The 13,199-nt window shown below is 49.0% G+C and overlaps 1 protein-coding gene across 1 annotated transcript in view; it reads left to right on the top strand.

Moving 5' to 3' along the window:
• Window positions 1-10: 10 nt before the first annotated feature.
• The window catches only part of GPC1 (glypican 1), a 200,785-nt gene continuing 187,596 nt past the window's right edge, over window positions 11-13,199 (top strand). Inside the window, exon 1 of the mRNA XM_041486923.1 lies at window positions 11-515. Within this exon, the coding sequence (XP_041342857.1) occupies window positions 359-515 (157 nt within the window). The 5' untranslated portion in view covers window positions 11-358. The remainder of the gene's footprint in view (window positions 516-13,199) is intronic.

Here is a 13,199-nt window from a genome sequence, read left to right as displayed (position 1 = left end):
CCGCCCGGCCCGGCGGCGCCGCAGCCGGCAGCATCGCGGCGGGACTGCCCGGGGATGCAGCCGCGCTAAGAACAAAAGCCCTCAGCGCGCTCTCGCTCCGGGGCTTTGAAGCGGCGCGGTCGAACTTGGATCTCTGCTCCCCTCGGCCGAGCCGCGGCGGCGTCCGGGGCTGAACTCGCCGGCGCCTTTTCCCCGCACGCCGCGGGCAGCCGGGGCTCGCCGCCCGCCGCCCTCGCCCGCCCGTCCCGCCGGGGCTGCCCGCGGAGGGGGCCGCACCCCGCGCCCCCCCGGCCGCCCCCGAGCCGCGGGACCTTGGCTTTGCCCTTCGCACGGCAGGTGGCGGGGCCAGCGGAGAAGGATGCGTGTCTTCCCGTGGGGATTTTGGCTGCTGTGTGTCGCCTCCGCCCCGGCTCGCGGTGACAGCGGCAGCAAGGCGAGGAGCTGCGCCGAGGTCCGGCAGCTGTATGGAGCCAAGGGCTTCAGCCTCAGCGGCGTGCCCCAGGCCGAGATCTCCGGTGAGTCCCGCGGGGGCCGAGGGCGCGGTGCCCGGCCGGGGCAGCCCCGGGCCGCTGCCAGCCGGGGGATGCCCGGGCAGGGCGCGGGAGCCGCGGGGCGGGGAGCGCTCGCCGCCCCACGCTGGAGTTTGTCTCGGGTCGTGGGCGGCGAGAAGTCGGAGCGGAGAGGTTTCCCCGAGAGCCGGGCTCCTCTCGCCCCTCTCGGCACCGCTGCAGCCCTGCCCGGGCTGCGAAGGGTCTCTCCGCGGCGGTGGCGATGCGAACGGAACTGTGAGAGGGGGGTGGTCGCACCAAGTGTTCAGTGGTGGTTCTTTCTTTTTTCTCATTGTCTCGTTGCTTCTGTTCTGAGCACAATTGAAACGGGTTCCAGGGTTTTGATTCGGAAATCAGAATAATCGGAGTGTAATGGGTTTTGGTGTTGGAGCTGGAAAACGCCACGAGGTTGTGAGAGAGGAATTGATTTATTTAAATCTTCTGGATGGGAAGCAAACGTGTAAATGGTATTTGCCACTTACTAAAATAAAGCAGGAGTAAAATGACTGTGTCAAACGTGAAGTGCAGAGGAAAACTGTGCAACCTACATTAGAGTGTGTCCTTCATTCCGGCTTTGGCTAAATCTTGGTTGATTTCCTCCTCTTTGTAGAAACAACTGAAATAGCAAAGAATATTCAAGGTCTGGTTTGCTTTGTGTTTGGATTTGATTTTTCCTCTGAAGGCTTGGGGAAAATATGCTGATGCATTGTAGGGTTTTTTAAAATTCTCATCGAAGTTTTGATACACCAACTTGTGACCCATATCCAAGAGCCCTCTCCTCACTTGTGGGCAGCTTCCTTCTTCAGACAAAGCGCAAAACATGCAGGCGTACGTGCCAGAGCCAACCCACAGGGACACCCCAGTAAAACTGCAGTTTGTACTGCACATCTAAGCTACACAATGCCTTATGTTGAATATTTCATCAGGTAATTTTTCAGAGAAACCAATTTGTTGTCTGACCAATGAATGGAGAAGGCTGAACCATGTACATGCCTCATAAATGTGAATAAATTAATACCTTCTTTGTCAAGTTACAACTGAGAGTAGATTTCCAAAGTAAAACGAGCAGTCCTCAAAGTTAAACAGTGGGGAGTTTCAGAATCGTTCGAACATCACTATTAATGGAATAGGGCTTCAGCTGAGCAAGAAAGCAGCTTTTTATGAGTTTGCATTTAATTATTGCAGATGTGAATACATTAGCTGTCGTGTTTCAAGTGGGAAGTTCTTGGAAGGCTGAATGTTTACAAACACTGGTGGAGGTGGCTGCAGCCCTGCACGCAGGGATAGTACTACAGGCAGCCAGCGAGGCTCGCAGCAGCTGCGGTTACAGCATCGCGTATCGCAGGCCAGCAGCCAGTAAAACATCTTGTACCTGCAAATGGTTGAGGTTCCAGGAGTGTCAGGACACAGATTTCCAGGATCCAGGAGTTCTGTTTCCTGCTATGTTTTGGTATGAGCATGCACACTGGCAGTCTCAAGACTGTGGTTAAAATTGGAGTATCAAACCGGGTGCCTCTGGCTGTTTCTGTAGACAGGGAAACTGTAGATAAATGCCATGAAAACTTGAGGAATACTGCATGGAAAGTAAGATGAAGAAGTGCTTGGAGGAAGAAGGTTCCGCATATAAACCTCCTGTTGCTACCATTAGCCTGGTGTATAAAACTGCTGCCAGACTTGATGATTTTCATTGGTAATTAGCTCCTGACCCATGCGTGTCCAGGAACGCACTTCTGTGCGCTGTATTCCTTGCCCAGTGCAGTTAAAACATCAGTGAGTGTAGATATAACCTTAGAAACGTCCTGACAAAGCAGTGTTGTGTATCCTCTGTGCTTCTTAGCAGCTGTGCAGGTTAGTGCAAAGGTTGGTGCCAGTTTTGCTGTCTCCAAGAAGAGGAGTCTCAAGAGCCTCCTTGCAGTATCCCCACACGTACCAAGTACAGGCTCATGCAGTTTATAATTCCACATTTGCTTGTTGCTTCAGGCTGGTTTCAGTGGCAGCAGTTCAGCTCGCTGACCATGGGGGTTGCCACCTGCATGAAGCCTTGTCAGGTGACACCACTGACACCTGTGAATGCATCCCCGGGCACACAGCTGAGAGGGACAGGTGTCTTCTGCCATGTCTCAACTGAAAGGAGAGGAAAGGGTCTTGGGTTGTGCCAGGGCAAGTTCAGATCAGATATTGGAAAGAAATGTTCACTGAAAGAGTAGCCATGCGTTAGGATAAGCTGGTGGAGTCACTCAGAGCTGTGGATAAGGGATTGTTATGGTGGATAAGGGGTAGGTAGTTATGGTGGTGCTGGGTTGATGGCTGGATGAGATGATATTGAAGAGTTCTCCCAACTTTGGTGATTCTGTGATTGGGCAACTTTTGGCTAAGTTAAGAGATGTTGATGAAGTGTTGTCCCCAGTCAGACCTGTGCTGAAGTTTCCTGACGGTGGCCTTCTCCATGTTTGAAGAGCTACCTCATGAACTGTGTTTTTATTTTATTTCTGAGCTGTCTGGAGACAAAAGCCCTTTCGTTTGTCCCTCTCCAAGGAGACCTTGCTGTTCCTTCCCTCCACTGCTTGCCCTGAAGCAAAGGGGAACATTAATTTCTTAGCCCTGTGTCCTTGTCCCCAAAGTGGTGCTGCCGTGCTCTGCTGACCTTGCTCCTGTCTGCCTGTACCTGGCTCCAGGCACTGCTTGATGTGTGTCGGTGTCACAGCAGCCCAGCCCCAGGAGCCAAACCCCACACTGCAGCCCCAGAGCTGCCCTGCAGAAGGAGTTCAGCGAGCTCCCAGCAAGCAGGCTCTGACTCAGACTGAGATTGGCTGTGTTTGTGTTGGGTTTAGAACACTTACTGCACGCTTTACACCTTCTAATCTGTATTCTTAGTTATGATTTAAGGGGATTATGAATAATCTAGTGTCTCCACAGCTCACCAGAAGGTAGTCCCTGCTTGTGGCTGCACAGATCAGTTGGAGAAGAGTCACACAGTTATTAGCTGGTTAATAGATAGCATCTGATGCAGGGATAGACTCTTGGCTTACCAGATTTCTCATGAACCACCTAGACAGGGTTTCCTGGTTTTTTGCTAATGTTGTACAATGCCTTTAACATGTCTAAGCACTTTAAATGTGTCAGGTGCTGTTATTAAGTGTGTTTAGGGAATACACAAGGTGTTATATCTCGGTACTTTGAAGTCAATGGCAAAATTCCCAAACATGAAAGCAGTGTCTGCTCGTGTTAGCAGTCCTGACAGACAGCATGCGCCCAGAGTCTTGGGTGAAGATCTGCCTACAGAAAGTTTCTAATGCTGGAGAAAGCCTCCTACTCCTTGAGTTTTGGAAAGTCACACCACTTGCTCTCATGAGATGTACTACTAACTCTATCACAGATTTCCTGCGTGTTGGAGAGCGTTCCTACTCTCCTTTTAGATGACCCACACCCCCTTTCTCTGATTGCTACAAAGTAAGGGAAACCAGTTTGAGAGCTTCCAGTTTTTCTGTTTCTTCTGGAGGCAGCAACTGTTCTACTGTCTCACGTTCCTGCTGCCCAGACACCACGATCCCACTGCGAGTCTGCTGCTCTAGGGGTGCTTCTTAGTGCCTGTGTTAGGGACTGGTTCCCTCAGGCTCACAGCGTGGCTTCTGATAGAAGAGAGTGAGCCCACAGCCCCACAAAATATTGCTCTTTGGGGGGGATATCCAGCTTTCTCTGACTTACGGGAGTGTCTTGGGGTTACTGATGTTGGATGGGTGACTGCTCCCCAGTGTCTCGAGCAGAGGTGCTTCCCTCACAGACTGGAGAAGACCTGAGGGTTGTGATTGGATGTGTAAATGCTTGGCCTTTGTTCTCTGTTTGGTTTGGACTTCTGCTTTGGTTTGTTTATTCCTGAGACTAATTGTCTAGCTACTAGATGTGGCTTGCTGTTACATTGATCTTGTTGACATGGGCAGTGGGAGCTAAAGAAGAGGAGGGTACCGCAAAAAGCCAGCTGGACTTTGCCAGGCTGCCCATCCAGTCACACATCCCACACAGATCCTTCCCTGGCTCCCCAGCTGAAAGGAGGCAGAACAATTGTTTTAACCTTTTAGTCCTTTTAGGCTGTGTAATTAATTTTATGATGAAAACGTTATCAAGTGTATGTGTTTGAGCCCTTTAGAGAAGTGTTATCTAAGTAGAAAACAGGTCTGGCAACCAGCTGGGACTTGATCAGGCTCTTGGAAGGGGGTGATGGATCCCCATCTCTTGGAGGATATTTCAGCTGCTGGCTCTTCCAAAGTGGGACAAGCCTACCTCTGTGATTCGGAACATAAAATCTGGGGCTTCTCCTTTCCCAAGGAAAGAGCTGTACCCATGACTAAAAAGCACAGGAGTGCCCCTTTCGAGGTGGTCATTCCATTTGGGTTGTATTTCCTCAGGGCAGAGCGATTTCTCAGGATCAGCTCCACGGAGGACTCCCAGATAAAACAGCATCCCGTTAATGAGCTGAATTCCTCCTGCTGGCTTTAGAGTGCTATTTCTGCCGAGGCAAAACACCGGGAATTGTGCCTTCTCCTCCGTCTGGCAGGTGTTTTGGCGGCGCCGTCCGGGGAGGCGGTGAGCGGTGCCGGGCGATGCGCGCCCGGAGCGCTCGGGACGGGCCCCGCGCACCGGGATCCGTGCATGGAGCGCTGCCCTCTAGCGGCATTCCCGGCCCGGGATCCTCCTGCCGGCACCCGAGAGTGCTGGGGGCTGCTGGCGTGATTTTTAAGAGAATCTGCTCTTCTGTCGCTGTGAGATGGATGACTAAGCTCTCCACCACGTAATTATCCTTATCAGCTGTGTCTGAAAAAAACCCTCTATTTCAACAGCTTCTTTTGTTGGTGAAGCAAAAGCCTGCTATTTCTTTTTCCAGAAAATTTGCATGGATGTATCGCTGGAGACACCCACCAGCAGCACTGTGTGAAGCTGCAGAGCTCACCTCATCTCTCCTTTTCCCGTGCCTGCCCTGCAAGTGCCCTGTTTTATTTAAGAACACGTGTCATTCAGTGTCTGGGTTCTCCACATGGGCTTGATAGGAGATGTGTGGTTTTTGGCAGCGGTTATAAAACAGTTGGTTTGATGTTCTATTGCTCTCATTGTCTCACATGGAGGGGACAGATAGATGTGTTCCTCTGGGTGATTTCAATTATTGTGTGCTTTGCGTAGCCAAAGGCGGGGGGGGAGCTGGTAACTTCGTTATCAAAAATGTGTATTTAAAGCCAGAGGTTTTCCCTTGTAGGTCACAACAACGGTGACTGGAAACAGAGAAACAGAGGCCCTGGAGCACCTGCCCACGAGCAGCAGCTGAGCACAGGCTCTGTGCCCAACCCACCAGTGCCCACTGGGCTGGGGAGGGGCGTTGGGGATCATCTATTTTTATTGCAGCATCAAATTGCATTAGGCACAGTATGGCAGGGGAAGGCAGGATGAAAGGATGGCTCCAGCCTCAGAGAGCTGTTGGTCTGAGCAATATCCTGGCCCTGCTGGCTGCAGTGGTCTCAGCACTGTGTGGCTGGGCCAGTGCTGCAGTTCTGCTCTCTGGCAGCAGCTCCTATGTTCCTCCCTTGTCCTGTGGGGCTGTGGATGTGAGGAGCAGGGTGGTGGGGGAGTGACTGACAGGTGTCACTGGCACAAGGAGAAATTTTGTATTTGCTTCCAGCATTCAATTGAGAATTTCAGGGGAAGACCAGGGAAATAGACATCTCAATTCTGTGGAAATCCACAGGCTTCCTTGGGGAGAGCAGCTTTAATTTCTGTTTGCTGCCCAGGTCCCTGCTGAATGCTACGTGTTTCTATATATTGGGTTTCTTCCTTTGCCCCATGGGATGCTGCTGTGTACATGCAGCAGGCAGGTGGCCCCAGGGAGGGGATGTTGTCAAAACAGCAGGCTGCTCTGGCTCACAGCTGGCTCTGCCCACCTTGTGTGACAGGGCAGGTGTTGCCTCCAGACAGGAGTGCTGCTTTCCCCCAAGCAGCTCCCTAGGTCGGGAGTGCTCTTGTTGCTCCTGCTCAGGGAAGCCCTAACAGGCCCCTGCAGAGAGCTGCCTTCAGCGAGGTGTCCTGTCCTGTCCTGTCCTGTCCTGCAGTGGAGGTGTCCCTGATGGAAGCACATCCAGCTCCACAGCAGCAGGGCTGCCTGCCTGCCCTGGGCACAGCAGAGGGACCTCTCCTGTCCCTGCAATGTCCTGCCCCGCAGAGGGCACGGATCAAACCTAGAGTCACCTCCTTGGCTTGTCCTCTGCAGGAGCTTCTGCTCAGTCGAGTGTTAATTCAGAAAGGGGCTGGACGTGCTGCTCTGGCTGGGTGGCAGGAAAGTCACCATCAAGTGCTCTGTTCAGCTTTCACCTTCCCCTTCTGAACTGCTGCATAGATTGAGTCTTTCTGAAAATCCCAAATCACTCCTTTCTACCTCTGTTAAGTTAAGCAAGAGTTGGGCCTTCTTGTTCAGTTTTCCTCCAAATCCTGACTCCCAGGCACAGCTGTGAGAAGGAAGGAGAGGTTGAGTGGGCACCTGGTGGGGCAGACACGCCACCTGCACGGGTGGTGGCCTGCAGCAAGTCCATAACAATCCCTTCACCTTTAAATTTACCTGGGAAAAAGTGACACTTGAGTTTTGCTGTCTGTGTCTTACTGATGGCTGTGAGGGTAACTCTGCCCCATGGGGAGAGACCCAGGGAGAGCAGATCCTAAAGCCTGCAGGAACCCTCACAGCCGTTGCCTGAAGGTTATTCCACCGTGTTTTGTAGTTTGTTTGCACAACACTGCTGTAGCTGCCATTGTGTTAGAAAATCTCCCCTGAAAGTTACAAAAAATAGATAAAATTCAAAACTCAATGAAAGCAGAAAATTCCCTCCATTCTCTGTTAGCTGTGAAGGACAGACCGCCCTCTCCTCTGATGTCTGTATACCCTGACACTCTGTTGCTCAGAATATGTTTTATCCCTGACAGGTGAAACCTGTCTTTAAGTAACATTTGATTCCCAGGGAATCGGGTTACCTCCTTTGCCAGATTGTTCTGCAAAAAATAATGAAGCTTTAGACTGCAGACACTTAAAATTCCTGTCTGAACGTGACAGAGCTGTGAGCTTGGTCAGTCACTTCTGCCCGCTAATGTGTTCCTGTTTTACTTGGAATTCTTCAGATATGGAAAACTTTTCTTTCTTAAAGTTCAAATACGCAGAGCGCTGTGACAGTTTTTCCCAATGCTTTTGCTTCTGAGTTTTAAAAAATACACTCATCACAACTGTGTTGCCTGTATAGAAATTATAAAACTAATTTGATTTTATGTGCCTTTCTGTATAGTACAGCGTGAATCAGAAATACAGAATTACCCAGCTGTTACAGGCTCCTGTGCTAGCAACATGAGTAAAACCAGTTTTTCAATTGCCATGCATTCTTCTGAAGTATAAAAAAAGAGAAGAAAACAACAACAGAAGTTTTGCTGTGGTTTTGGGGAGCAGCATGGTAGTACTTATATAGACAGTCAATCTTTTATATTACTAAAATGCAAATACTCTGTGACAAATAGTTTTGGCTTGCAAAAAATTAGTATTTTATAGGATTGTAAAACTATCCTGTATATTTCAGTTGGATGGGCATATTTCTAAAATACGAGTATTTTAGAAATTCATAGTTGTAATTTTCCTTCATAAATAAATTGTCATAAAAGCACTGTCAGAAATTAGCATCAATTTTACATTTTTAAAAACACTGACACAAAGAGGCTACTTCAGTCTCTTCTGCTCTCGGTTCATGTTGCTGCATTGAGGTTTGCAGTGATTCCATCGTATAATTGATCCTGAAGGGAGTGCCAAGCACAGCAGACTGCTGTGTGAGGGCTGCTGTCCCAGAGTCTGGCTGCTCCTCCCCAGATCCGCTGCGGGGTGACATCGGGGTGACATCGGGGTGATCTCAGAAGCTGCAGTCACCGCCTGCGTCTGGCACCAGGGAGCTCTAGTCCTAGTCCCCATCTGGATGCAAATTTTCACCATGGAGCTGGAAAAGCCACTTCACTTTTCTTGTTTCAGCAGTTTCCTCTGCCATAAACGCGAAATTGGAATGAGGGAGCCTGAGTGAGCCACGGGAAGTTCGGTTTATTAAACTCCAGTCCCTCGATGTGAGAGCAGTGCTCGTCTCCCCCGATGCAGTTGCTCGCTGTGCACAGCTGTGCAAGTTTAAAACAGTTGTAGGACCAGTTTAGATTTTTACAAACATCTGTTTGGCTTTGTGACAGAATACCAAACAACCCCTGCTAAAGAGCCCCCCTCTCTCTCCCTTTGCGTTTGCGGGAGGTCTCAGAGAGGCTTCCATGATGAGGGAGGAGGAGGAGGCTGGTATTTTTATTAGAGAGGCTCTCAAGGCCAGAGCGTAGCTAAGGGACTCATCTGCTGTGAATTTGGGGAAGGGCTGCACAATAGTGGGAACCCAGGGGTAGAAATCCCTTGGGCTCAGCTGCAGGCTCCCCTGGCCTGTGCCCCAGCCTGTCCGATGGCAGTGGGGTGTGGCAGTGCCCCAGCTCCTTCTGTCTTGGGGGATCGGTGTGGAGGAGACCTTGGGAAGAGCCTGGGGAGGTCAGAGGAGTGTTCCAGTTTGCCTTTTGCAAGTGGTGGGCTTGGCAGTGCTGGGTTAAAGGCTGGGCTCGATGACCTTAGAGGTTCTTTCCAACCTGAACAATTCTGTGACTTGTGGCAGGTCTGTTCTGTGCCTCAAACACAAGCTTTTGCAGGTGTGTGGTGGCTGCACGCTGAGCTTGTGAGGGGTGATGTTACCTGGATATGTACCCAGTGCCCACAGACACACCTCTCATGCAGGCAAATCCTCTTTGGGGCATGATGTTATTGTATTTGAGAGGTGCCCGACGAAAGAAGGAATGATGACTCTGACTCCATGTTCTCAGAAGGCTAATTTATTATTTTATGATACTATTAAAGAATACTAAACTATACTATACTAAAGAATCCAGAAAGGATACTTACAGAAGGCTAAGAAGATACTAATGAAGAACTCATTACTCCCTCCAGAGTCCTGACACAGCTTGGCACTGGTTGGCCATTGAATCAAAGCAACTCACATGAAACCAATGAAACAATCTCCAAACACATTCCACATGAGCACAACACAGGAGAAGCAAATGAGATAAAAATTGTTTTCCTCTTTCTCTGAGGCTTCTCAACTTACCAGGAGAAAAATCCTGGGCGAAGGGATTTTTCAGAAAATATGAATGTGACACGCTGTGATCACAGGGTTTTGATGTAGCACGTACCTTTTCTTGGTGTGGCTTTAAATGCATCCATAAATGGAGGAATCCCAAAGCTGGGATCCATTGCTCTGCTTTCACAGTTGGTATAAAAGTGCCATTGGCATCCAGAGCTTGCCTCTGACACCCAGCTGCCTTGTCCCATCTGGACACGGGGCACAACTTGCTTTGCCACATCCACGTGTCCTGCAGTGTTCAGTTGTGGGGTTACTGAAGCCCCAAATGTGTCTGTGCCAAGCTTTTGTATCGGGATGGCCGAGTGGACTGACCGTGCTGCTCCTTGGGGCAGTGCATTCAGGAAAACCTAATCCAAACGTTGGTAGCCCTTCTGCAGAATTAATTAAAATGAAAGTTTTATTGGTGAATCTTTACAGGTGCCAGCAAATATAAATAAGCAAAGCTTAAGCTGTGACTTTATTCTTAAAATAAGCAAAGAGCAAACACCTTTTGACAGGGGGCACATTTTACTTGTAAACCAGGGGGGAAAGGCACTGTGTTGAAATGCAGTATCACTTCTCCCACTATCCTGGATCAGCTGTCTGGGAGCTTGAGTTTTGGTTTAATTAGTAACACTGCTGCTACTGTTTGTGTTGCACTGAAGACATCTCCTGTCACAGTCGTAAATTAAATATTTCTCACTGTTAGCAAAACACTATGTGACAGGTTTTAGGACTGAAATTCCTAAATGTATCTGCTGATGTATGTGTGTCCAGCAGCCTGGTGTCTTGTGTTATCCCGCTGTCACTGATATATTTTGAGCACTTTACATCACTCCAGCTGACCTGGCTATCCTTTTTGCCAGCTACAGAAAAAGACTTGTGAAATGTCCCTTCGCAGGGTTCTTTATGGGAGCAGTGGTTGCTCTGGGAGCCTGGTGTGCCTGCATATGCTGAGACCCCTGGAACAGCAAACGTCCACAAGTGGTGGGCAGAGATAATGTTCCTGTGTTGTTCTGTAAACTGGAGGCCTTGTGTAGTGTGGAATGCATAAAAATGCAATAACTGATAAAAGAAAATGAGGTATTTGCATACTTTATTTAAAAAATGGTGTGAAGTGCCTTACAGTCTGTGTTTGGTGGCTTTGGGGCTGCATCTGGAGCACAATGCCCATTTCAGGCACCTCTCCAGGAGAGGAGTGTCTGCAGTGGAGCTGCTCTGGCACAGCCACCGAGCTCTGGGGGGGCTGGAGAGTGCCCAGGGGCCAGCTCTGAGCGCTGGGCAGGTTCACAAGTGAAGACCAGAAGGAAGAGGGAGAGGAGATCCCATTGCTGCCTGCAACTCTTCAGTGTGTGGGAACAGAGGAGACAGAGCTGGACTTGGTGTGTGGCAGCAGGACAGGAGGTGGTGGACCCAGCTGGAACTGGGGAAGTTCTCGTTTCATACCTGGAAAGACTTTTTCACCCTGAGTGATCGAATACAGGCACAGAGAAGTGCTGTGATTTCCATCTCCATCCTTGAGGATACTCAAAGAGTTCATGTGGACCAGGCCCTGGAGCATGTGCTCTGGTTTGCCCTGCTTTGAAGGAGGGCTGGACTGGGTGGCTGCAGAAGACCTTTAGGCTTCAGTGGTTCTCTGCAAATGCTGTAATTGTGCCAGATCAGGTGTAGGCAGAGGACTTTTGCTAATGATGGTCTTCTGAGGAGGGAGGGATGAAAGAAAATCCTTCCAGTACTGTCATGTAACATTAGCAAATTTTGAATTTATTTATTAGCTTATGAAATATGACATCTAGTGAAATCAAAGAGGAGCAACAGCATTCTCCTACATGAGTAAAAACCTGTGCTGGTACTCCAGAGATCAGTTAAATTTTCTGCTCTGGCACATGTGTCTGGCATGACCTTGGGCAAGTTGCTTAATCTGTCTGTATCTCCAATCCCCATCTGTTCATTAGTGTCTTTAAATTACAATACCTTGTTTTTGTAATTTGTCTTTGAATTATAAAGTCTTGGAGTACAGATTCTCACTATTTCTCTGAATTTCGCTATACAGTACTTAGCACAATGGGACCATAAATCTTCATCAGTCCTGTGATACATGAATAATAAACAGTAACAGCATCATTTGGGGCCACATTCTGCCTCTGATCTCATGATGCATAGAGACAGGAGGGTTTTTTTGATGAAAATGCTGTGCTGTTCAGCCTAACGAAGATACATGGGCCTTACTGAACAGATTTTTACGAGCCTGTTGTTGGCTCTTTGGTTTGTTGAGGTTTTATTCTGTTTCATCATTACTCATTGATTGCAGGTATCTAAACAATTTGCTTGGCAGATCAGGGAATAATAAATTCCTTTAATCTGTGTTTCTTTCAGTTTAATTATTGTTAACTCATTACGTAGTCTTTAGTTCAATGGGTAATGAACTCCGTTCACTGTGTGGTGAAACAGAGTTGGACTACAGAGACAGAACTGGCTTCTCTGGTTCTTTTGAAGGTACAAACCAAAATTGCAGAGTCACTGAGTGTTTAACTCCAGGCTGGATTGAAGGTTACCAGCAGGCACACTGTGGTTGCATTTGCAGGCTCCATGTAGGTTAACATTATTTCTCTTGGTTCCGTGTCTGGCACTGCATTACATTTGTTACTTTATTTTTAGGCAGTTAAGAAACTGGTAACTACAATGTAGGCAGCTATTTTAGCCTTGATTATAAGACAGTGTCTAATAAATCATATGTAGTACAATCCTAATTACTGCAGACAGACTTTACATTTGTGACTGTGGTAATACAGTGTTGAACTACTTCCTGCAGAGTTTAGCAGTGTGTTCAGACCTTCCCATTTTGGCTACAGCTGGGGGAATAAATCCTTCATTCACTCGGGGTGCTGTGGTCTCTAGTGCCATGCCACTGAGCATCTGGGTTCTTTTAGGGCATTGCCCCTTTCTCTTGTTTCTTCATGCTGGAATTTTGATCATGTTGGCCACAGCTGCAGGTCGTGCCAGCGGCACGCAGGAGGGCACTGCGGGTGCTGAGGGGTCTGCTCCCAGTCCCTGGGGAGTCAGGGTCACCCCTGCGGCTTTGCTGTCACATCAGCAGCTCAGTTCAGCCCCAAAACCAGCACACATCTAACACAAACTGAAATGCACCTGTGTGGGGTTTAACACCGCAGGATTTGGGGGAGGCTGATGCAGCAGGGAGGGGAGCAGGGCATGTGGAGTTCCTTCACGCATCCCCCTCTGCTCTGCAGCTATCCACAGCTAGTCACCCAGCAATCAGAGTAAAAACACTGCCAAGGCTTTCCCCTCATCTGGAGCAGAGCATGAAGCCTGCAAACACAGCTGCCCTGCTAGAAATGTAACTTTCCTATCATCAGCTAAAATGAAGTAAAGAAAATAGGGGTTTTGGTGACATCCATGCTGAATGGCTTCTGAGGGTTTGGCAGCATGTCATGGA

Source organism: Pyrgilauda ruficollis, unplaced genomic scaffold, assembly GCF_017590135.1.
Source record: "Pyrgilauda ruficollis isolate IOZ18807 unplaced genomic scaffold, ASM1759013v1 scaffold79, whole genome shotgun sequence".
Classification (NCBI taxonomy): domain Eukaryota; kingdom Metazoa; phylum Chordata; class Aves; order Passeriformes; family Passeridae; genus Pyrgilauda; species Pyrgilauda ruficollis.
This window is presented reverse-complemented; position numbering and strand designations above follow the sequence as displayed.